This window comes from Schistocerca piceifrons, chromosome 1 (assembly GCF_021461385.2).
Source record: "Schistocerca piceifrons isolate TAMUIC-IGC-003096 chromosome 1, iqSchPice1.1, whole genome shotgun sequence".
NCBI lineage: Eukaryota > Metazoa > Arthropoda > Insecta > Orthoptera > Acrididae > Schistocerca > Schistocerca piceifrons.
The window spans coordinates 1,091,124,508-1,091,151,913 of record NC_060138.1 but is presented as its reverse complement, the minus strand read 5'-3'; the positions used below and the strand labels follow the sequence as shown (position 1 = coordinate 1,091,151,913).

Here is a 27,406-nt window from a genome sequence, read left to right as displayed (position 1 = left end):
ATCTAGGACTATATATTCAGTTACGTCAACGTTGTGTTTTTCTTAGTTTCTAATTGTAGGGCAGATGTTAGTGACGTTCCATTTTCAACAATATTTTTTTTTTCGTCGTACGTTACATGCCAAGTTAATAAGAAGACTTCGATTGATATACATACTTCCGAGCCATCAAATGCAAGCGTTGTAAGTGCAAATTGAGAACTGATCGTCTCGTCGGGCCAAACAGATTTGAAAAAGTAGAGTATGAATAGTAATGTAATCAGGACAGTGATTGCTGTTCAGCCAGGTATAGCACTGATGGTTTTGTGCCAGGGAAAAAATGTCAAAAAAGTTGCGGTAACGTTTTACTACTAGTTTGTTCGTAACATGTCAGGGTACTGGAACTACTGCTGGTTGTTACTGTAAAGCATAACGAACACCACTTGATGTAGCCTATGTCTACATGGTCAAGTTACCAGTAAATATAGTTTGTATTTGTATACGAGGAAGGAGTAGATCAAACCATAGCACATAGTTTGTCATTGCTGAGTGTGTTTATAATTTTTTAAAAAAGTTCATCAATAATGTGGGAGTGAGATATTGTGTTGTTGCTGTATATCAATTTTTTTACTAGTTTGCATACACAGATGGTGTTAAATGCTACTACCGCAGTTGAAGACAAACGCTATTTCTCAGCATAAAGATAAATATTGTTTGATCCTTATGTGGGTTATGTGGATTTATTGTGTGGAAAGTGGTCTAATAATGTAAAGCACAATCTCATTACTAAGTGGGTGGTTTACTTATGAGCCACAGCGTTTGCAAAAGCACTGACATGTAGCCGAAATTTTTTTTCCTGTGGTACCCAAACCACTACTACGTTGTAGAGATTTCATTTCATTTGCTTTAATGTAGGCTGTTCTGTTTTGCACTCCATATGTGCAGTTATGATAATTGCATGTGCGTGTAGAGTGAAATCGACAACAGGCTTGCCCCACCCCAGTTTCAGAACATTCTCTTCACACGTATTTTTATCTTTATTTGTTTCACATTTACATACACCACAGTATTAACAATTCATGGAAAATCTGCAGTAGTGTAACAAGTGACCTGATGTGGCAGCATCTCTTCATAGATGGCTGGCGTTATGACTGGATTGTAATCTGTGATACTGGGGAAGTGCTGTGTTTGATACGCCATGTCATGAGATTTAATATTTAACAAGCAGTTGTAGAATAAATGGCTGGCACACACACACCACACACACACACACACACACACACACACACACACACACACACACAAAAATTGTCTCTGAACATTTGTCATTTACTTTGTCTAGACTATAGTATTGGGCTCCTGCCCCTCTGAAGGCAGACTGATATAAAGTATAGCCAAAGGAGAGCATAATTTTGTTGTGAGTTGGTGAAGCCATTCAAAAGACATCTATATTAGGCCTAGATTACAGACAAATCTTTGGCAAGTGTTTTGATACATTTTATTTACTTGTATTGCACATAAATATGACAACTTGAAGGGGGTCCAATGCGAAACATTTATTTTTATTAGATTCAGTGTGTGTCAATGACCACTTTCTTTGATCATGTCTCAGTACAGGGAAACATGTTTGCAAAGAAAAACTTGAAAATGTCAACATTAAAATATGAAGATCAACAATTAAAATAATAGCTAAGTATATAGGCCTATTACATAAAATTGTTCTAGGCAATTAAATATACCTGAAGTACACCGGTAGAGAATCAAAGCAGTTTTCCAGGAGGTGGCCATCTACTTCGTCATGAGCAGTTTTTCAGTGGATGTTCTCAAGTTTACAGAATTTCTTTTTGTGCTTTGAACAGTGATATCATCATTGACTGCATTTTATTTATTTATTTTTACAGTCGCAGTTATTGTGATAGACTGATCTGTAGTGGAACTTGAAATGTACGCTAGGTGATAGTGATGGTTGCAAGTAGTGAGACAAATTAATGTGTTGTGGAAGTAAAGTATTCTTATATATTGCTGATTCTGTAGTAAAAATAGTGGAAAATCCAGTAAGAAATAACAACAATAAAAAATAGGACAGATTACAATCCACCACATTGTGCAGCAGACAGGCACATAGAATGAAAGTAAAGTGGAAGCTGTCAATAACAGTCCTTCAGATGTGGGAGGTGGTTTCTATTTGATAGCACATAATAACTAATGGTCTACTTTTAGTGTGTCTGTCAACTGTTCAGCACCTCTCTGAGGTGAGTAGCCGTGTATCCAGTTTGGTGTTCTCATTTTGTGCTAATATGCATAATCACATGTGAAACTCATATTTTCCCATTTGAGTCTGATATTTGAAGTCCTTAACCCATTAAAAAAGTCCCAAATTAATTTTTTAAAAAATTGAATTTTTTATACCTTAAATATAATGTACATAGTGTATGAACCACAATAAGTACAAAAATAGTCAAAGAATATTTATACATGCTGATATAACAGTATCGTATAGCATACTAAACTGTATTCAAGTCTTAACTATTTATTTCTTGTGAAATGGTACAAAACACTTCACACACAGTGTTACACGGCATTTAACACAATATGTTTTTGGTTTCCCGTTGCATTTAGCTCTTACACATCTTCTTTGCGTGCTTCTTTTGTCAATCATACGACCAATTTCATCAAACCTGATGTCTGGTATCACTCTCAACTGACTTGATGGGTATTCCATTGGACGTCCAATATTCGGCCTTCCAGTGACCAATTTTAGGTATATAACTGTAACAGCACGTCTGAAATCCAGTAAATCCGGTGCATTTTTCCCATGTTTTACGTCTGTAGAAGAGCCAGGCATTTATGAGGCCCATTTCCAGCATACGTGTAAGTAGGACCCAGTACCATTTTTTCCCTCTAATATCCGTCGCATATTTTCCAACTAACCAGTCATGGTGGTGAACACCTCCCATGTACGCATTATACGACTTCAAAACAGCAGGTTGTTGCACTTGTGTCTTCTTACTTGCTTGTCTACTGTACCGCGTAGCTGCTCCCAAAGGTCAAACTTTGTCAAAATTTGTACCAATTGTAACACATCTGTTGTTGTGGCCATTGAACAAATAAGACTTCACCGTTCCTGTCGAACTGGTAGTCGTAGTTTCCTCGAACTGTCTTTTTCAGTTCGTTGCTGCTCAGTAGTGGACAGTCACCAACTTGAGTCTCTCTGACAGTCCCAGTTGCTTGAAAACGCAAATTTCTCAGATGAATCAGAAGATCTCTACTAGTGAAGAAATTGTCAAAGTACACACAATGATTCTCGGGTGTTTCAATGCAGTCCAGCATGTTTAGGACCACTCTTGATCCCAATAGTAGGTCATCCCTTGCAGTATCTTCTGGATCCTTTCCACAGTATAAATCAAATTTGAAACAGTAGCCACTTGCTCCACAAAGAGACCACAACTTACAGCCAAATCTAATAGACTTGCCTCTTATAAACTGTTGCAGCCCACTTCGTCCATAGTATTTGACTATCATTTCGTCAATTGACAAATTTTCCTCAAATATTCCAAATTTTTGAAAAGATTCATTTGTCATTTTCAACTGTATTGTTTACTAATGGTAACATATTCATAAATATACTTACATAATACGCTGTAAATTTCAAAGTGGCTTCAAACATCAGCAGTAGCAGAGTTTCATATTCGAACGTGCAGCAATACAAATAATTGAAATGATAACACCAAGTCCCAGTGTCCTATTTCGAGTACACCAAATTTTATAACAAAGGAAAACAATGAATATAACTCTAATTGAGCGAACAATGCAAGTAGTTTAAAAGACACATTGTTGACTATAAATAATCACAAAAAGATCTTTGCTACATATTTCAAATATTTCAAAATTGTCCATAAAGTAAATACCTGTAATACGAAAAGTGTACCTTAGCATTCAATAATCAATTAATAGTAGAATTTATTGCTTTTAATTCCATTTAAGCATACATTTGTTATAAAAAGCATCAGCAAATGACGTAGAACAGTAATAGTTGCAAATCAATAATTTATTGTGTAGTTATAAATAAATATGCGCTCTGTCCTCAAAATAGGACACTGGTACTTAATGGGTTAATAGCAGTTTCCCTGCTCAAAAGTCCATCATATTCCTCCAGGGGGGCTGTGATATTCTGATTGAAACGTAACATTATTATGAATAGGGTAGTTGCTACTCACCATATAGCAGAGATACTGAGTCGCAAATAGGCCCAGCAGAAAGACTGTCACAAAATAAGCTTTCAGCCAACAAGGCTTTTGTCAAAAACAGATGACACACACACACACACACACACACGACTAAAGCCTCTGGCAGCTAGAGGCTGCAGTTGTGTTGTGAGAGTTGCGACTCAGCATCTCTGCTATGTCTTTTCGTAATAGTGTTACATTCCATCCAGTATTTTCCATTGTCTTACTGAAATGTCTAGTACTGCATCATGTCATGGTTGCCTTATTGGTTACACAATTGTGATGCATATTTTCATTGTTGACAACACCACTGATCAAAGATCAGACATCATATTCTTCACTACTTTAACTTTCATTTCTTGTGGAAGCCATTGAAAATTTATGGTGTACAGCACTGCTTTAAGTTTTGAACAATATTTAAGTGTGTGCTCCCCATAAGAAGATCAACCTTCTGTCTTGAGAAAACAAGAGTTTTACCTTGACATTTATGGATCTCGTAGTGCTGTACAGTGGTAGCTTAAAAAATGGGGAATGAGGATTATCTGATACTTCTCTTTGTCTTTGATGAGGAAACATACGATAAAAATTGTAAAGACCATGGTGATTATAAAGTAATGTCAATGCCGGTGATGGTGTTTTTTTTTCCAAATTAGCTGTGCTACAGATCAATCTGTCACCAAAACCAGGTTTTTTGCTTTCTCATTTATTGGTTTTGGCAGCTAACAATCAAACTTTGAAAGTACATACCAAAGCAGCCATTAACATTACCTCACTTGTCTAAGCCAATGGCTAGTATCTCCTCTTGACCCCCTCCCCCTACTTCCCCCCCCCCCTCCCAAAAAAAAGAAAAGAAAAGCTCTATACTACATTCAAGAAGTCCTTGAACAGGTAACTGGAACACCAACATTTGTGTAAATGCAGTGAAATGGTACTCTTCTCATAAAACCTGCAACAGAGTGAGAAGCATGACAAAATACTAATAGTGTCTGTATAATACTCGGGAATACAGAAGCGTCCGATTCTACCCGTCTGCTTTGACCCATGACATCACAAATATGGCAGAGATGACCATACACTAAAACTCCAATATGGTGTCTATGACATCATTATGTAAACATGACCACAAACCTGAAAATACATTGAAAAACCAACACACACATGTTCCACAAAAAATCTAATGAAACTAACAGGACAAGCATGGGAAATTTAGATACACACCACCATACCAACCCACACAAAACAACGAAAAGAGATGATGACACAAAACTACCCAAATTCCACTAAACACATCATCCTCTGGAATCGGACACTTCCCTTGACGTGTATAGCTCAACATGAGCTACTGATCCCACAAATTGGAATCGAACACTTCCTTTGACCTATATAGGTCAACAGAAACTACCAATACCAAATCATAAAACCCAAAATTACAACCACGTCCACAATCATCACTACCTCAAAAAACACAACAAACCAACAAAATTGGAATCTAACACTTCCCTTGACCTGTTATCCTTACGAAATCTCCACATATAGCCGTCCCTGATCCGAGATGCCGGAACTTTAGTAAGCCTCATTTCTTACGACACACTGAACACTTCACGACTTCATCCAAAAATCCGAATAGTTGAAGAAATGTTATTAGAGACAATGCACTGTCCCCCATCATTGCCCACAACCGAAAACTGTTGACCTTGCCAGTCATATCCATACATACCAAAGACATAAAGAAAGCAATTTACCAAAATTCACACACGACAAACAGAAAAAAAAACACAATAACGTTGACATAACAAAGCCAAAATCGTTAACTCACTGAAAAATATCCCGCTGAAAGCACAGTCACTACCGATACCACACACGTGCAATGCTACCATGCAAATGAACCCCATATACCACGTAATATGCTACCCATAAACACAAGACCAGAGAGAACCATGACTGCAACAATACGCCACCTATAAACACGCCACACACGCAAACTAAACCATAAACATCACCTAACACACAACACATAAACACACCACCAGAGAGCACCACCGATCACATCAAAACGACACCTACAAACACGCCACTCTCTCAAACTAAATTCTACGCCATCGTGACGTCACACACCACAACAGCCTTATGTCACGGGTCATAGCCGATGGGTGGGATCGGACGCTTCAGTCGACCCTAACACTCCATAAAATCCAAAAACCACAATACTTGGCGTTACTGTGAAGGTGTGATAACAGATTGTGATAGAATGTTAGTTGACATTAAATAATTAAAAGAAGAATGAACATTATTTTTACTTTGAACCACCTTATGCAAAAAATCAAATGTTTCTTCCACCAATCCCCATGACATATTCAGCACTTTTGTACAATCTTTAGTAGGTCAATTGGACCTACCGACACCAGATGTTGGTTCATCCCATGACATAATGATGTTGCGACATGTGCCCTCTTTCATGCACAAACAGGAACAGTATAGCCTGGTGTATAGATTAGGTTGAAAGGTGACAATATGATTGAGAGTGGGCAAACTGAATGAATGTCCGTACAAAGTCTTAGTTGTGATGAACTCTTAATCTGATCTGATCTGTAGTGTAACCCAACGCTTGGGTAATGTTGAAAGTTGAAAGTTTGACTGTTAGTTGGGGAAGCTGTATCGAAGGTTTTAGATAATCCAAGTTTGCTTTACATCTCCATATTATGTTTAAGAAGATGGCTTGTTACACTTACTTTTATCTGTGAGGAAGTCACAATTTTTGCCATTTTGTTTGACCTGATCTAATTCAAATTTCACTTACTTACTTTTTAGCAGTTCACTATCTTATATCCTTGGTTTGCAACAGAAAAATGAGCAGAAAAAAGGCAATAGATGACACTTTTGAAATCGTATCTTGTGCAAGTGAAATTGAGTAAAAAATTTAGTGAATCTGATTTTAATTGGATTTTATTCCTGTTTCAGTTTGACATATTCACATCAATCTATTATCCATGGGCAATAATAAGTTTACACTGTCCTTAATTATGCTGACTGTACTATTAATGCTGCCAGTTCAATTCTTTGTTGAAGTTTTCCCTTCCCTGTCTAGCATTTTTTGCATCTAATTTTGTAATTACATTGTTTCCAGTGTACATATAATTGCTACATGGCCATATTTAGGGCACAGTCCAATGCAGTGGCTGAGTGTGACTGATTAGCTTCCTACTTGCTTTGTATCTCCAACATCTCATAACACAGTGAAGAGACAAAAAAACTGGTACAATGTCTGAAGTAGTATTGGAGGGAACTGACACGATGAATCCTGTAGGGATGTCCATAAATTTGAGATCTCTTTGTACAGTACATTTACAACACGTGTCTGAGGAGTTGAGTGGCCAGCGGAAGTGTTTAAACTCAGAAGAGTGTTCCTGGAGCCACTCTGTAGCAATTCTGGACATGTGGGGTGTCGCATTGTCCTGCTGGAATTGTCCAAGTCCGTCGGAATGCACAATGGACATGAATGGATGCAGGTGATCAGACAGGATGCTTACGTACGTGTCACCTGTCAGAGTCGTATCTAGACGTATCAGGGGTCCCATATAACACCAACTGCACACACCCTACACCATTACACAGCCTCCACCAGCTTGAACAGTCCCCTGCTGACATGCAGGGTCCATGGATTCTTGAGGTTGTCTCCATTCCTGTACACGTTCCTCCACTCGATACAATTTGATAGACTCGTAGGACCAGGCAACATGTCTCCACTCATCGACAGTCCAATGTTGGTGTTGACGGACCTAGGCGAGGCTACCTTGGAGATGCTGTGTCCCATCGCTCATGCGCCAACTGTAACACCACATTCAAACTCGCTTAAATCTTGATAACTTGCCATTATAGCGCCAGACACTTGTTGTCTTATGTAAGCATTGCCGACCACAGCGCCGTATTCTGCCTGTTGACATATCTCTGTATTTGAATACGCATGTAAGCATTGCCGACCACAGTGCCGTATTCTGCCTGTTGACATATCTCTGTATTTGAATATGCATGCCTATACTAGTTTTTTTGGCACTCAGTGTATTTCCCCCTGCTTCATCCTGCCATTCTTCAGCCTTAGCACTCCCGCCCCTGTAGCGCCTATGTCAGCAGCTTTTGCATAACAGTACCTTTAAAGAAACATTTTAAAAAATTAATTGTAAAATCTGACAGAAATTCCAGAGAGATAAGGCAAGTTGTGTGGTCCAGACTGTGTACCAGATAGGTTTAGGTTTATTTCCGAGTCTGCTGACACAATAGCTCAATACTTAGCAGTCATATACAGCTGCTCTCTCCTTATCTAAAGACTGGAAAGTTGTACAGGTCACACTAATACTTAGGAAAGAAAAGAGGAGTCAACCATTGGATTACTGACATCAATTTGCATTGGGGTTTTGGAACATATACCGTGTTTGAACATTATGAATCACCTTCAAGAAAATGGTCTGTTGACACACAGTTAGCATGGATTCAGAAAATATTGTTATTACGAAACACTAACAGCTCTTTATTTGCACAAAATAATGAATGATGTTGACAGCGGCTTTCAAATTAATTCCATAGATCTGGGGAAGGCTTTTGACACAGCTTCCCACAACCAATTTCTAATATAATTGCATGCCTGTGGAATGTTGTCTCAGTTGTGTGACTGGATTCGTGATTTCCTGTCAGAAAGGTCACAGTTCATAATAACTGACAGAAAGCCATAGAGTAAAACAGAAGTGATATCTAGTGTTCACAAGGATGTGTTGTAGGTGCTTTACTGTTCCTGATCTATCTAAACGATTAAGGAGACAATCCGAACAGCTCATTTAGATTGTTTGCCAGTGATGCTATCACTTACTGTCTAGTAAAGGCATTAGAAGAACCAGTTGCAAAATGACTTGGACATGATATCTTTATTGTGGGAAAAGTGGCAGTTGACTAGAAGTGAGGAAAAGTTTGTGGTCATCCACTTCTGTGTTAAAGGACATCCACTAAATTTCAGTTGCTTAATAAATCACACAGATCTAAATGCTGTCACGTCGACTGAGTACCTTGGAATTATAGTTGCTAACAAATTTAAATTGGAATCATCACATTGATAATGTTGTGGGGTGAAGGTGGAATGTTGTGGTAAGCAAACCAAAGACTGTATTTTATTGGCGGAACACATAAGAGGAACAACCGGTCCACTAAAGAATCTGTGTATGATACGCTTGTCTGTCCTCTGATAGAGTATTGCTGTACATTATGGGTTCCTTACCATATGGGATTGATAGAGGACATAAAGAAGTCTGCGTGACGACATAAAGAAGTCTGCGTGACAGATATAAGTATGGCAAGATCTTTTCATGAAGTTTCATTCACCAACTTCGTCATCCGAATGCAGAAATATTTTACTGTCGCCAACCTACATAGGAAGAAATGATCATCATAATAAAATAAGATAAATCAGAGCTTGTGCAGAAAGATTTAAGTGTTCATTTTGCCCATGCACTATTAAAGTGTGTATTGGTGGAAAAATGGTGGAAGGTAGTTTGACAGTAAATCGGACAGGCTCTTCAGTGTGAATTGCAGAGCAGTGATGTAGATGTAGATAAAGGAAAGGCAACCACTCTATAGCTGACTGATTTGTGACACATAGAAACGAGCAACAGAAAACTATTTATACTAGCTTTCAAGCATTAGCTCTTTCTCTACTGGAAGTACCCCCCCCCCCCCCCCCCCCCCCATGAACAGCCACGAAGTCTCCCAAATACATGTGCCTGTGGCCATGGTGTGAATTGTTTAATATATGATCTGGCAATGCAGGAATTTTCACGCAGCTGCATTCTTTTACTTCTCATTCATTGCAGAGAATTCCTGCACTCTTATGTACATTCCTATCGGCATAGTCCCTATCAATTCAGCCAGGCTAGGAAAAAATTTTACATTCGTAGTCTCATATGTTAAAATGAAGGACTAAGTAAGGACCAGGTATTTTTTTTTGTTCTCTCAAAAAAAAAAAAAAAAAAAAAAAAAACTATTCCGAGATACAGCCCTCCACATATGACACTGTACATGCCGTTTTGAAGATGTGAATTTTGGAAAATTTTTAAAATGCTGTATCTCTGGAACAGTTCTAGATTTTTTTTAAATTTATTGCTTTATGATTACAAAGAAATCCTCCATTTGGACTTACCTGTTAAAGTTCTTTTACTACAGCATCACCGAGCGAGGTGGCGCAGTGGTTAGACACTGGACTCGCATTCGGGAGGACGACGGTTCAATCCCGCGTCCGGCCATCCTGATTTAGGTTTTCTGTGATTTCCCTAAATCGCTCCAGGCAAATGCCGGGATGATTCCTTTCAAAGGGCACGGCCGACTTCCTTCCCCGTCCTTCCCTAATCCGATGAGACCGATGACCTCGCTGTCTGGTCTCCTTCCCCGAAACAACCAACCAACCAACTACAGCATCTGTAATTTTTAATAATTCATGGATTTTTTTTTCTTTTTTTTTTTTTTCTTTCAAAAATGCCTACCCATGAAATTTTGATTTTTTTTTCCTGTTGATTAGTACCATATACGGGATGTTACAATGCTGTTTCCTGAAGGTTTGGCTGTACCTTTTTGTAACACCCTGTAGATTTACATTCGCTGAAAAGTGGAGCTTCCACTTTTAGGTTGAACAGGTTTTGTAAACAATTGAAATTTTTGCCATACTTAAAATCTGTTTTATTGCCACATTTTTACATAACAGGCTCATAAACATCAAAACCTAGCCTTATTTAACATAATTTTAGTTTTGAAAGATGAGTAAGAGACTCATTTTTCAAGCATTTTAAATGGTTCCAAAATGATACCCTTGTACTTCTTGTGGGAGAACTATGGACCAGTTCTCAGCAAAATCACAGTGAAGCACTAAACATAGTTCTTCAGCCTGTACACAACTTTTCACTGCTGCAACAGTTTTCTTAATTAGTTTATTTTCCTCCCATGTTGCATATGTAATTTCTGCAGAGTTATCTGCTATGACTTCCAGGCCAAGTGTCTGTAAAGACAGTCCTCCCTTTCCATAACAGTCACCACATTCTTGAAACAAACTAGTCTCTCGCTTTACATCACAGACTACTAATGACTTTACACACCCAACTAAGGTGTCATATGTCACATGCTCCAGTAAGTTCTTCAAAGTTACCACACAAAATTCTTAATTTGCGCAGTACACACATAAACAGACGTCTCTAGGTGGGTGAGGAACTACCCACTTAGGTCGCAGTGCATAAAATTTTGATCTTCCAATATCTGAACTTCTCTTGTTGCTCTTTTTGCAAAAGTTTCTTTAATACTGTGAATCATGTACCTCTTCACTTTCACAACTTTTTGACCTTCAACTGTTACAGTTGCAGTGTCTTTTTTGTTGGCACTCTGGTGAGAACAGTCCCATTTATCTTCCAGATAAAATGACTGCACTATTTCAACTAGAGCTGCTTCTACAGAATGACCATAATAGGGATCTGGTCTACATGTACATACATACTCTGCATTCCACCATATGGTGCGTGGCAGAGGGTACCTCGTACCACAACTAGCATCTTCTCTCCCTGTTCCACTCCCAAACAGAACGAGGGAAAAATGACTGCCTATATGCCTAATCTCTCTTATCTTATCTTTGTGGTCTTTCCGTGAAATATAAGTTGGTGGCAGTAAAATTGTACTGCAGTCAGCCTCAAATGCTGATCCTCTAAATTTCCTCAGTAGTGATTCATGAAAAGAACACCTCCTTTCCTCCAGAGACTCCCACCCGAGTTCCTGAAGCATTTCCGTAACACTCGCACGATGATCAAACCTACCAGTAACAAATCTAGCAGCCCACCTCTGAATTGCTTCTATGTCCTCCCTCAATCCGACTCAAACGGCGGTATGTTTGTACGATCCTCCTGCGTGAAAGATTTCTCAAATGCTAAATTTAAAATTTCAGCTTTCGTTTTGCTGTCTTCCATTGCCAGGCCAGACTGATCAGTGAGTGACTGGATGGATGCCTTTGACCCGCTTACCGATTTTATGTAAGACCAGAATTTCCTTGGGTTTTCAGCAAGATATTTTGCTAAGGTATGACAGTGGTAGTGGTTGTATGCTTCGCGCATTACTCTTTTTACAGGAGCACGAATCTCTACTAACTTTTGCCTGTCCTCATTCTCCCGATCTTTCTTGTACCGCGAGTGCAATCATCTTTGCTTCCTGAGCATTCTCCGAATTGTGCTGTTAAACCACGGTGGGTCTCTTCCGTCCGTAACCCACTTTTTCGGCACATGCTTCTCCAATGCGCGATTTACAATGTGTTTAAAATTTGCCCATAATTCTTCCACGTCCATTGTACCGGAAGTAAATGAATGGCGCATTTTCATCTGATGATGGAATTTCTACTTTGATGAAGAGTGTGGTCAGTTTTGCTGTAGCGTATTCATCCATAGCTTTAGTAATTTCTCTGCACTTACTTGATGCATAGAGCTTATGACTGGACTTCACTGACCACGGTTTCTTAACGGGACTAACACCTACTTCTATAATTGACTGATTCAGGTTATTTAATTCTTCCTCTATTGATGCAAAATCTGCATCATTTGCACCATGGGAGGCTTCACCTTGTTCAGATAATATAATTGTTGTTGTCCTGTGAAAACATTTTGAACACAAAAAGTCGTCACTGGAAACATCTCCATTTTGAAACAGAGTCTTCAAATGAGAACAGTTATTCCCACACTGAACGGGGTCTGTTTTTGTTTTTGTCTTATGTATCACTCTTTTATGGACATGCAAATAGGCAGCGCACTTCACTCTACTGTGACCCGAGTCAGAAGACATTTCAAACAGTCCTTTTCACAAAACACACTGCAGTTGTGTCAACTGGAAAATTCCTCACAAAAACACAGAACTAACTGAATGGTCTCAGATTTCTTACAAGCCTCTTCAGTAAACAATTAGCAATTAACAACTACAGTACAGACACCTGCAATGAACAACCCCGACAAAGAAACTGACAAGAAACTACAACAGAGTGTAAGATATGTATGCAGCAATGAAAGTGAAAAGAAATAACTGCATCAAAGAAATTGATAAGAAATAACTGCAACAAAGACAATAGAAATAAACTTTGTAACATTGCTAAGAAATAACTGCAACAAAGACAATAGAAATAAACTTTGTAACAAAGAAGTTAGTAAGAAACAAGTTCAGTGAAGACATACATTATACTTGAAAGTTAAAAAAAAAGATTTTTTAAAATAAAACATGTCCAACTTAAATGTGGAAGCTCTCCTTTACAGAGGATATAGTATTACATGGTACTATCAACAGAAAAAAATCTAACTTTTCTTCATTGGCATTTTTGGAAAAAAATTTTTTTCTTCTGTAAACTACCAAAAAAAAAAAAAAAATAAATAAATAAATAAATAAATAAATAAATTCAAAATGTGATAGTAAGAGAACTTTGCCAGATATGTCCAAATGGAGGATACCGTTGTAATCAGAAAGCAATTATCTTTCAAATAAATAAAAAAACTCTAACAAAGTATGTAGAACTGTTAGAAAGATACATTTAAAAAAAAAATTTCTGAAATTTGCATATTCAAAATGGTGTTCGCAGAGTCATCTTTGGGGGCCTGTATCTCGGGGCAGGAATTTTTTCGGAGAAAACAAAAAAATATGTGTTTCTTATTTACGCTAAATTCAATAACATCCAAGACTATGGAGGTAACCCCACTGCTTGAAGTTATACGGATTATGCCTATAATAGCAAATGTCAAATGCATATGGTGTAAGGACAGCTTTTTTCCTCTGCGTCCCCCTTCCCAACACTTCTCAAGACAAAGGAAGATGCAAACAGAACTCACATTCAAACAGATAGATGTATCAGTCCAGTACCAGTTTGAAGCAAAGCAAAACATATAATGGATACTGACTAGTAGCAAGTGTACTCAGAATGATTTTTGAGAAATCTCACAACTATTTCGTCATCCGCCTCAGAACTGCCATGAGTTTCCGCCTTGGTTATCTCCTCTTGGTTGACATCTATTTCAGTATTTTTATGAGACATCTTGTTCTTTAATATGTTCAGATAGTTTCTGGGGAAATAATTTTTCATTCCAGACATTTTCATGGGTGCCATACTTGCATCAGAATGTTGCCCTTTGAAACCCTTCACTGTAAACATACTTAATGTTTTGCTATTGTGCTTATTTCAGATGGTGATGGATTTGAATGGCATAGGACTGATTTTTGATAACAGTCCTGTTAGAGGAAAGGCATTGGAAGAATTTGTTGCAAAGTACCATTTTCTTTCGCCTAAAGACATACCAGGTGCATTTACAGTCCACTGCAAGGATTTGTTACATATCATAAATCAGATTGTACCATGTGTAGGATGTCGCAGAAGGTAAGCTTTGCTTAATTTTTTGCTGTGATGTTCATTTTATGGTATAATGTTGTTGTTGTACAGTGTCTTCATCAGCAGCAGTAGCCATTAGGTGTCATTTTCTTGATACATCCCTGAAACTCTTTGAACATTCTGTTACAGTGTCGAGAGGTTGTTCTGCCAGCTGATGGAAACAGGACATGAGGCTTTGGATCCTCTTGTTTTTACAAAAGGTGGTGTTCTGACAATCAAGAAGGAGCGCCTTGCATCCCCTCAACTATTGTGTTCAATGTTACATGGACATAGGTAATCCATCTCAAGGGTAGCAGTATTTAGCAGTCAATCAGCTTCATTCTACATCACATAACTTATTGTTTGTTGTGTAAATATCTGTACGAAAATAAGTCACTATTCACCTAACAGAAAAGGCATTGAACAGCAGAAGGGTATGTAAAAGAGGGAGATTAATAGCTGAACTCTTGCACAATCTTCTTCAGCAAGCTTTCTGGCACCAGCAAAACTTGAACAGCCGCCCACTCAAACTTTGTGCTGCATCTTAACTGGAAATACTTTCGTGCACACACACACTATTAAAAATATTCAGACTAAACAGAAAAGGGGTGTTACAAATTTAAGATAATACTGCAACTCAAAAACACTAATAATGTTAATAAACTTAAATTTTTATCACATCAAAACAGATATTTTGGAAGAGCAAGTTTCCATCTTCTGACATAAGACACCTCAAGAATCCTAGTAAGAGCTACAGATAAGTATGTAGGTAAAAATAAACACACAAACACAATAGAAATCCTAAATAATGATGGAACATACTATATGGTCAAGTTAGGAATTGTTGCCAACAAGACTGCCAGGAGATCTTAAGACAAACAACTTCGTCCATTTCTTTCTTTTCCCAACAAGCTATTTCAATTCGTCTGATGTATAACTGAAGATTTATGTATTTATTTATTTACATGTCAAGTTTCATACGACCAAATTGAGGAGCAAATCCTCAAGGTCATGGAACGTGTCAGTACATGAAATTACAACATATAAGTAATAACAGATAAAAATAAAATGTTTATAAACCCAAAAAAAGTCAAGCCATAAGTTTAAGTAAACACAATCAACAATACAACAAGAATCAGCTTAATTATTCAAGGAACTCCTTGACAGAATAGGAGGGGGGACCCAAGAGGAAACTCTTCGGTTTCGATTTGAAAGCATATGAATTACTGCTAAGATTTTTGAATTCTACTGGACGTTATTGAAAATGGATGCAGCTGTATACTGCACACCTTTCTGCACAAGAGTCAAGGAAGTCCGATCCAAATGCAGGTTTGATTTCTGCCAAGTATTAACTGAGTGAAAGCTGCTTATTTTGTGGAATAAGCTAATATTGTTAACAAGAAATGACAGTAAGGGTGTGTGTGTGTGTGTGTGTGTGTGTGTGTGTGTGTGTGTGTGTGTGTGTGTGTGTGTGTGTGACAAAGATGATGTGACTTACCAAATGAAAGTGCTGGCAGGTCGACAGACACACAAACAAACACAAACATACACACAAAATTCAAGCTTTCGCAACAAACTGTTGCCTCATCAGGAAAGAGGGAAGGAGAGGGAAAGACGAAAGGATGTGAGTTTTAAGGGAGAGGGTAAGGAGTCATTCCAATCCCGGGAGCAGAAAGACTTACCTTAGGGGGAAAAAAGGACGGGTATACACTCGCGCACACACACACACACATATCCATCCACACATATACAGACACAAGCAGACATATTGGTCTTTAAATATGTCTGCTTGTGTCTGTATATGTGTGGATGGATATGTGTGTGTGTGTGTGTGTGTGTGCGCGCGAGTGTATACCCGTCCTTTTTTCCCCCTAAGGTAAGTCTTTCTGCTCCCGGGATTGGAATGACTCCTTACCCTCTCCCTTAAAACTCACATCCTTTCGTCTTTCCCTCTCCTTCCCTCTTTCCTGATGAGGCAACAGTTTGTTGCGAAAGCTTGAATTTTGTGTGTATGTTTGTGTTTGTTTGTGTGTCTGTCGACCTGCCAGCACTTTCATTTGGTAAGTCACATCATCTTTGTTTTTAGATGTATTTTTCCTACGTGGAATGTTTCCCTCTATATATATGAGAGAGATAGAGAGAAAATATCCTTTTAGAATGGGAAGAGTTACCCCAAAATATAATACCATATGACATGAACCATGGGCCTTGCCGTTGGTGGGGAGGCTTGCGTGCCTCAACAATACAGATAGCTGTACTGTAGGTGCAACCAAAGTGGAGGGGTATCTGTTGAGAGGCCAGACAAACGTGTGGTTCCTGAAGAGGGGCAGCAGCCTTTTCAGCAGTTGTAGGGGCAACAGTCTGGATGATTGACTGATCTGGCCTTGTAACACTAACCAAAATGACCTTGCTGTGCTGGTACTGCGAATGGCTGAAAGCAAGGGGAAACTACAGCCGTAATTTTTCCCGATGGCATGCAGCTTTACTGTGTGATCAAATGATGATGGTGTCCTCTTGGGTAAAATATTCCGGAGGTAAAATAGCCCCCCATCCGCGCAGTTCTAAGCAAAGAAGGGAAAGCAGAAAGGTGGAAGGAGTATATAGAGGGCCTATACAAGGGCAATGTACTTGAGGATAATATTATGGAAATGGAAGAGGATGTAGATGAAGATGAAATGGGAGATATGATATTGCGTGAAGAGTTTGACAGAGCACTGAAAGACCTGAGTTGAAACAAGGGCCCCGGAGTAGACTACATTCCATTAGAACTACTGACAGCCTTGGAAGAGCCAGTCCTGACAAAACTCTACCATCTGGTAAGCAAGATTTATGAGACAGGCGACATTCCTTCATACTTCAAAAGAATATAATAATTCCAATCCCAAAGAAAGTTGGTGTTGACAGATGTGAAAATTACCGAACTATCAGTTTAATAAGTGACAGCTGCAAAATATTAACGCGAATTATTTACAGATGAATGGAAAAACTGATTGAAGCCGACCTCGGGGAAGATCAGTTTGGATTCCGTAGAAATGTTGGAACACGTGAGGCAATAATGACCCTACGGCTTATCTTAGAAGAAAGATTAAGGAAAGGCAAACCTACATTTCTAGCATTTGTAGACTTAGATAAAGCTTTTGACAATGTTGATTGGAATACTCTCTTTCAAATTCTGAAGGTGGCAGGGATAAAATATATAGAGAGAAAGGCTATTTACAATTTATACAGAAAGCAGATGGCAGTTACGAGAGTCGAGGGGTATGAAAGGGAAGCAGTGGTTAGGAAGGGAGTGAGACAGGGTTGTAGCCTATCCCCAATATTTTTCAATCTGTATATTGAGCAAGCAATAAAGGAAACAAAAGAAAAGTTCGGAGTAGGTATTAAAATCCATGGAGAAGAAATAAAAACATTGAGGTTCGCCGATGACATTGTAATTCTGTCAGAGACAGCAAAGGACTTGGAAGAGCAGTTGAACGGAATGGACAGTGTCTTGAAAGGAGGGTATAAGATGAACATCAACAAAAGCATAATGAGGATAATGGAATGTAGTCGAATTAAGTCCGGAGATGCTGAGGGAATTAGATTAGGAAATGAGACACTTAAAGTAGTGAAGGGGTTTTGCTAATTGGGGAGCAAAATAACTGATGATGGTCGAAGTAGAGAGGATATAAAATGTAGACTGGCAATGGCAAGGAAAGCGTTTCTTAAGAAGAGAAATTTGTTACCATTGAGTATAGATTTAAGTGTCAGGAAGTCATTTCTGAAAGTATTTGTATGGAGTGTAGCCATGCATGGAAGTGAAACATGGACGATAAACAGTTTGGACAAGAAGATAATAGAAGCTTTTGAAATGTGGTGCTACAGAAGAATGCTGAAGATTAGATGGGTAGATGACATAACTAATGAGGAGGTATTGAATAGACTTGGGGAGAAGAGGAGTTTGTGGCACAACTTGACTAGAAGAAGGGATCGGTTGGTAGGGCATGTTCTGAGACATCGAGGGATCACCAATTTAGTAATGGAGGGCAGCGTGAAGGGTAAAAATCATAGAGGGAGACCAACAAGAGATGAATACACTAAGCAGATTCAGAAGGATGTAGGTTGCAGTAGGTACTGGGAGATGAAGAAGCTTACACAGGATAGAGTAGCATGGAGAGCTGCATCAAACCAGTCTCAGGACTGAAGACCACAACAACAACAACATGTCATCTGGTTTCTGTACAAATTGTAAATAGCCTTTCTCTCCCTGTATTTGACCCCTGACACATTCAGAATTTGAAAGAGAGTATTCCAATCAACATTGTCAAAAGCGTTCTCTAAGTCTACAAATATCTACCTTGTAAGATAAGTCGTAGGGTCAGTATTGCCTATCGTGTTCCAATATTTCTATGGAATCCAAACTGATCTTCCCTAAGGTCGGCTTCTACCAGTTTTTCCATTCCTGTGTAAAGAATTCGCATTAGTATTTTGTGGCCATGACTTATTAAATTGATGGTTCGGTAATTTTCGCATCTGTCAACACCTGCTTTATTTGGGATTGGAATTATTATATTCTTCTTGAAGTCTGAGGGTATTTCGCCTGTCTCGTACATCTCGCTCACCAGATGGTAGAGTTTTGTCAGAACTGGCTCTCCCAATGTTTTCAGTAGTTCTAATGGAATGTTTTCTACTCCCGGGGCCTTGTTTCAACTCGGATCTTTCAATGCTCTGTCAAACTCTTCACGCAGTATCATATCTCCCATTTCATCTTCATCTACATCCTCTTCCATTTGCATAAGATTATCCTCAAGTACATCGCCCTTGTATAGACCCTCTGTACACTCCTTCCACCTTTCTGCTTTCCCTTCTTTGCTTGGGTTTCCATCTGAGCTCTTGATATTCATACAAGTGGTTCTCTTTTCTCCAAAGGTCTCTTTTAATTTTCCTGTAGGCAGTAGCTATCTTACCCCTAGTGAGGTAAGCCTCTATGTCCTTACATTTGTCCTCTAGCCATCCCTGGTTAGCCATTTTGCACTTCCTGTCAATCTCATTTTTGAGATGTTTGTATTCCTTTTTGCCTGTTTCATTTACTGCATTTTTATATTTTCTCCTTTCATCAATTAAATTCAATATTTCTTCCGTTACCCAAGGATTTCTACTAGCCCTCGTCTTTTTACCTACTTGATCCTCTGCTGCCTTCACTACTTCATCCCTCAAAGCTACCCATTCTTCTTCTACAGTATTTCTTTCCCCCATTCCTGTCAATTGTTCCCTTATGCTCTCCTTGAAACTCTGTACAACCTCTGGTTCTTTCAGTTTATCCAAGTCCCATCTCCTTAAATTCCCACCTTTTTGCAGTTTCTTCAGTTTTAATCTACAGTTCATAACCAATAGATTGTGGTCAGTGTCCACATATGCCCCTGGAAATGTCTTACAATTTAAAACCTGGTTCCTAAATATCTGTCTTACGATTATATAATCTATTTGATACCTTCTAGTATCTCCAGGCTTCTTTCATGTATACAACCTTCTTTCATGATTCTTGAACCAAGTGTTAGCTATGATTAAGTTATGCTCTGTGCCAAATTCTACCAGACGGCTTCCTCTTTCATTTCTTACCCCCAATCCATATTCACCTACTACGTTTCCTTCTCTTCCTTTTCCTACTATGTAATTCCCGTTATCCATGACTATTAAATTTTTGTCTTCAGGTTGTATACGACCTGGGACATCCGGCAGATCGGGCAAAAACCTGGGAATTTTTTCACCCTGGAGAAAATCTGGAAAAACCCAGGAATTGTTTAGAATTCTGGGAATTTTTCATTGTTGTAGTTTTCAGTTAAATTTTTGTGATTTTGGTTGATAAGCACTGATACTCTAACAAATGATATTACTGTATCCCGTTACTGCAGAATAATTCTGCAGCAACAAAACATGAACGAGAGAAAAAAAGAAAACTGAAATGAAACCTATGTTGCAAAGGAAATCCGCCATATACAACAACAAAACACAGTGCTCAGACGAGCGTCTGTCAAACAGCAAAGTGTGTCAAAGGCTTTAGAAAGACTGTGCAATGCTTCATAACAACAAATTTCCTCCGATGAGCGTGACGTGACAACTGTTTAAATTACATTCGTTTGAGCAGTTGCGGGTGGGCTCTTGGGCATGTGCAGTTGCCTCTTGCTACAGAAGTGTGGCTGGGTGCCACTATCTAGTATTGTCCCAGTTTGGAAATATGGTAAATCTGGGGCTGATGCACAGAGCAGTCTGACTTGAGGTGGGTTGTCTCCATATGACTTGTGTTTATGTTCAGTGGTTTTGTTGTTTTCTCCTCGTTTTTTGCTCTCACATTAAATGAAAACAAAACGGATATTTGTGGCCGGGAGCTAGCAAATGAATTAAAATACATTCGCATAATTATGGAAGGTTAAAATATGTTGTTGTTTTCAGATTTTATGTCCACCTTTCTGACAGTCAAGCATTAATCGCCTTGCAAAACAATGAAGTTATTTTTGTCGGTTTGCGAAAGAGATTTGGCTTTTATTAAATCTTTTCTGCTTAGGCAGTCGATTTATTTGAAACGAAATGTTTAATTTCACACTGTTGGCTAGTTTCAACTCTTCACTGCATTTCAAGTGCACATATGGCATTATGCCATAATAAAGAACCAAACATGAGATAATACAGTACTGGTACTCCAAGAAAATTTGCATCCTAATCTGGACATACTGATGTGCCCTTTAAGCCGAATTATGCATTTTGGTATGGTTCACGAAATTCCGATGCTCTTGAAGTATCCTCTGATGTCTTGTTTCTTTCATGTCATAATGTAAGATCTTTTAATGTTCTACATGTAGGAACATCGGGTTTCCTGCATCATCGTAGCTGCATAAGTGCGGTGACGCCCGTTATCTGGCACTCTCTGGCAACTGCTGAAACGAACCTATTTCTAACAGGTCGCGGGGAAAAGTTGCGATTGGTGGTTTGAAAAGCATTACATTCAAAGTAAATTTCTGTTTACGCAGGATGAACTATGTGTGAAAATGTACGATGAATTTCGTAAATCACGAAGCATTTGACTCTCATTTAAAAATCAACTCTTTGAGGACAGCCATTTAGAAGAATTTCGAGCCCAGAAGATCGGACATTTACATCAGTATTTAAAATCTCCTGGCACATTTGTGTGATGTATCTTAAAGTGTAACATGCGCAAAAAAGATCAACATTATATGTGGAAGCTGAGCTTCTCTTCCAGCTTATTAATCTTCTTATGTGAATGCTATGTATGTTAATTTAAACCATTAACTTTCCTTATTTGTGTGTTTTTGCTACTTAAGAGTGATCTTGCTATTGACTGACTGCATCACGTGTCTTATGCTGTCATCAGCTGGTGAGATCACTTGACATGAGCTGACTGGCTTACAGAAGCGCATCGCAATCTTGATTTCAGTGCTTCAGAAAGTGACATGCGGTGTATGTTGGAATTCAGATTTATGCCTTCGTAATACGAAAATATGCAGCGTACATGTTGCTGCTCATCAAAGATCTTTCAAAACGTGTTTCTCCCCTCTGAGTTTCATTTTCTAAAGTTCTGGGAAATTCTATGTCGGTATATAAAACCATAAACATTCAAAGGATTGATGAGATTTACAGTGCTGAGGAAGAGTATACTGTCACTTCACACAGAAAAAGTGTATTTTCACCCGGGAGAAAGTGTATTTTTAACCGGGAAATCCAGGAAAAACCTGGGTATTTTTTTTCCTTGTCCACGTATACACCCTGCGTCTCCCTTCACTATCTGCATAATTTCTTTTATCTCATCATACGTTTCTTCAATTTCTTCGTCATCTGCAGAGCTAGTTGGCATACAAACTTGTACTACTGTAGTAGGCGTGGGCTTCGTGTCTATCTTGGCCACAGTAAGGCGTTCACTATGTTGTTTGTAGTAGCTTACCCACACTCCTATTTTTTTATTCATTATTAAACCTACTCCTGCATTACCCCTATTTGATTTTGTATTTATAACCCTGTATTCACCTGATCAGAAGTCTTGTTCCTTCTGCCACCAAACTTCACTAATTCACACTATATCTAATGTTAACCTATCCATTTCTCTTTTTATTTTTTCTAACCTACCTGCCTGATTAAGGGATCTGACATTCCATCCTCCGATCCATAGAACGCCAGTTTTCTTTCTCCTGATAACAACGTCCTCTTGAGTAGTCCCCGCCCGGAGATCTGAATGGGGGACTATTTTACCTCTGGAATATTTTACCCAAGAGGACACCATCATCATTTAACCATACAGTAAAGCTGCATGCTCTCGGTAAAAATTACGGCTGTAGTTTCCCCTTGCTTTCAGCCGTTCGCAGTACCAGCACAGCAAGGCCGTTTTGGTTAGTGTTACAAGGCCAGATCAGTCAATCATCCAGACTGTTGCCCCTGCAACTACCGAAAAGGCTGCTGCCCCTCTTCAGGAACCACGTTTGTCTGGCCTCTCAACAGATACCCCTCTGTTGTGTTTGCACCTACGGTACGGCTATCTGTATCACTGAGGCACGCAAGCCTCCCCACCAATGGCAAGGTCCATGGTTCATGGGGGAGGGGGGCATATGACTTAAGCAAATGAAAATAAGCGAAGTAGACTAATTTTCTTGTCAAACGATCATTCACTTCAGATATCATTTGAATAGTAAAAATGGCAGCATGAAGTCTTTGAACAAGATCCTGAACGTGGGCTTTCCACAACAGTTTACTATCTATCTGAACACCTAGAAATTTCAAGTGTTCAGTTTCACTAACCATATGCCCATTCTGTGAAACTAAAACTTCAGGTTTTGTTGAATTGTGTGTTAGAAACTGTAAAAACTGGGTCTTACTGTGATTTAGCTTTACTTTATTTTCTACAGGCAGTGAACTTATGTCATGAACTGCATTATTTGAAACAGAGCCAATGTTGCCCACATCATCCTTTACTGCCAAGCAAACATAAATATTTTAGAATTACCTGTAATACTAGAGGGCATATCATTTATATAAATAAGGAACAGGAGTGGCCCCAACACTGATCCCTGAGACACCCCCACTCAGACCCCACATCACAGCCATTCTCAACACTGTGAATAATGACCTTCTGCTGTCTGTTGCTGAAGTAGGAGATGAACCAATTGCGAGGTACTCCCCGTATTCTGTAATGGTCCAACTTGTGGAGAAATATTTTGTGATCAACACCACCAAACGCCTTAGTTAAATCACAAAGTATGCCTAGAATTCAAAACCTTTTGTTTAACCCATCCAGTACCTCACAGGGAAAAGAGAATGTAGCATTTTCAGTTGTTAAATGACTTCTTAAGCCAAATTGTACATTTGATAGCAAATCATGTGGTATAAAATGATCAATTATCCTTACATACGGAGCCTTTTCAATAACTTTAGCAAACACTGATGGCATAGAAATAGGTCTAAAATTGCCTACATTATCCCTTTCTTGCCTTTTATAAAGCGGCTTTACTACTGAGTACTTTAATCGTTCAGGAAACTGACTATTCCTAAAGGAAAAAATTACAAATATGGCTAAATATAGGACTAACATGTTCAGCACAGCACTTTTATATTCTGCTAGGCACTCTATGAGAGTCCTTAATCTTCAGTGATTTAATTATTGTTTGCTTCTCTGAAATTTTCCATTTCTAATCCATTAATAACTAAATACGGAGAAGATTATAAGTGGGATTTAGCTAAAATGTGTTCTTAAATTAAACCATGGTCTTCTCTTGATCTAGCTATAGATGAAATTCAAAACATAGTTCAAAAGAAAATTGGCAAAAAGAAACATTAGTGTTTATGAAGAAATTGTAGCAGAAATTTAAGGAGAGGATGATACACTCCGAGGTATAATCTACATGGATAGGCACTGAGCAAGGTTGTGAAGTCGTTAGCACACTAGATTTAGATTTGGGAGGCGATGGTTGAAATCTGCATTTGAACATCCTGATTTTTGTTTATCATGATTTCCCTAAATCATTCCAGGCAAATGCTGGGGTGATTCTTCCGAAACAAACCGAGCTTGTGCTCCAACAGTAATAACCTCATTGACGATGGGCTGTCAAACCCTAATCTTCCTTCTTTACATGGATACGCTGGTTTAGAGTCTGCTACATGCTAGACAGTTTATTTATTTACAAATTGCTGCACCAATGAGTCTTAATTTATTTATAGATTTTGGGCATATTTAAAGACATGAATTTGGATTGGTTTCATGATTTTCATCAAATTACACAGGACCCTCTCCCCACGTACATCTGTAGTACTAATGTGTAAAACTGCCATGTTTGAACAGACTTCTTGGAAAATACTAGATGAATTTTGTTGGCATTTTTGCAGGTGACTTGAGTATAGCCTGGGGCACCATATAGGCTTTATTTCATCAAAATTGGATCAGGTAAAGAAAGATATAGTTGAAAGTTTTATCCATGCTAATATTATAAATGTGAAAGTAACTATGTTACATTTTCACAACTAACCTACTGAACCCATTTTGATGAAATTTGGTGTGGAGATAGCTTGAACCTTGAGGAAGAACATATGCTGCTTTAGAAGGTGCGTAGTAGAAGATACTTAATGATTCGAAGAATATTAGTTGAATTACAGGAAAATATTTACTCGTTGGACAAAGCTATTTACTCTTTGACTTTTGATCTTTTTCATATTAATTGATATGTGCTGCACCATACCATTAAAAGTAATGAATATGATGCTTTTTACAATCTTCAGTGGGCTCATTCTATCCTTTCACACTACTTGTTGTATAATGTACACGTTGTATAATGTATAGCTACTTTGGTAGCATGTGCGCTCCTGCCCCTCTAGATATAGTACACAGCAGCAACACTGCACATGCTGATGCAGCGAGCATTGGAATAGCTTGGGAGAGGGGAGAGCAGCCGCAGGTAACAGCTACTGCATAAATATTTCTGATTGTATTCCGTGTCGTTCGTCTAAAATAACTGTACCAGCAGATCAGGAGCTCTAGATTGATAGATTGGTTGGTATAGTGAACTAAAACTCAGCATCTGTGTACGTACTCTCGAAGCTACCATATGGCGCATAATGGAAGGTACCTTTGTACTACTGCTAGTCATTCCATCCCATTTCATGTCCCACTAGCAAATGGAGTAACTTGTCTATATGCTTCTGTACAAGTCCTGATTCCTCTTATCTTGTCTTCATGGGTCATATAGTATATGTGTGTTGGTGCTAGTAGAATCATTCTACAGCCAGTACAAATGCCAGTTCTCTAAGCTTTCTCAAAAATGTTTCATGAAAAGAAAAATTTCATCTTCTCCCCCAGGAGTCCCATTTGAATTCACAAAGAATTTACAGTGTACTTGTGTGTTGTTGAAACCAACTGCTAGGAAAAATTATAGCACACCTCTGAATTACTTTGATGTCTTCCTTTAATCCAACGTGGTGGGTATCCTCACTTGAGCAGTGTTTAAGAATGGCTTGGACAAGTATTCTGTATGTGGTTTATAGACGAGCTACACTTCTCTTCACTACAGCCTCCCTGATGTGCTCGTTGCACATCATATCATGTTACAGTGTTACACTTAGATATTTAATAGAAATTTCTGTGTCAATCAACACACCACTAATACTGTAATTGAACATTGCAGGATAAATTGACATTGCTTCAAAACAGAACATTTTCCAGATCCACCTTGCTGTGGATGTGATGGTCGAAACTGACTACGGAATTAAATAAAGTACATACTAGAAACTGGAGCCCCCTTTCATTAATTGAATATACAGTCATGGGATAACACCGCTGCTGCTCTCGGAACTTGGAGAAACTAATGATTAGTACGGATTGTTTTCCATACTCATCTGTGTTAGCTTATGTTTTTCTACATTTAGAGAAGGTGGCATTAAATAGAAATTCTGCCTATGTCACTTTGTACATCCCTAGTCACTCAATGACAATGCCTTACCGTGTACTACAGTGTCGTCAGCAAAAAGTCGCAGTTAGCTGCTCACCTTGTCCGTCAAATTGTTTGTCAGGGTTCCCCGGCTGTGTTCCACGAAACTTAATGAGTGCTCTGTGAAAAACTATAATAACATGACTCAGGTTTTCCATCATAGTACCAGGAGTCTCAAAGTGTTTCATCAGAGTATAAGTTTGGGAACCTCTGGTTAATGTATAAGAGAACAAGAACAGTCATGTAAAAAGAGAGAGAGAGAGAGAGAGAGAGAGAGAGAGAGAAGCTTACCAGTGGTCTTGATTGACTTTTTTGTTTAATTCTTGTATAGAATATATAGTTTCCTCCAATTTAATGGCCCTCTGTCTGATGAAAAAGCAAGCATTTGTGCTGCCTTTCTTGGTTATTTAGCCTTATGATTTCTGGTGCCTGATTATTTGGAGTTTCTTTTATTTTTTATTTTTTTTTTCTATATGTCACAAATGTTGGACTGTGCTCCACAATGAAAACTATCTTTACTGTGGTTAATTTTTGCATAGTTAAATCTTTACAGCTCAAAGATGCTTTTAAATGTAGTTGAAAGAAGCACTTAGGCTGGTATGTGGATACCTAAGTTTCTTGTAAAGCCAGTCATTGGTAATGTAGTCTCTTTTTGCTTGCATTTCATTATGATAGTCTGTTTTTGAGGAAAGGAAATACTCTAGCAATAATTTAACTTCAGAAAAGTGGGATTATATAATGACGAATTTTAAGTAGAGAACATCAAATGTTGCCACTATTGTTTTGTATAAATGGGAAAATACCTGCAAGAAGTCATGTATTTAACTTGTTCTGCAGATTATCTT

General features: G+C 38.4%; 1 protein-coding gene across 1 annotated transcript in view; it reads left to right on the top strand.

The window, feature by feature from the left end:
* The window catches only part of LOC124798237 (gametogenetin-binding protein 2-like), a 103,681-nt gene that overhangs the window by 272 nt on the left and 76,003 nt on the right, over positions 1-27,406 (top strand). Inside the window, exons 2-3 of the mRNA XM_047261555.1 lie at positions 14,423-14,613; positions 14,755-14,898. Coding sequence (XP_047117511.1) covers positions 14,423-14,613; positions 14,755-14,898 — 335 coding nt within the window. The remainder of the gene's footprint in view (positions 1-14,422; positions 14,614-14,754; positions 14,899-27,406) is intronic.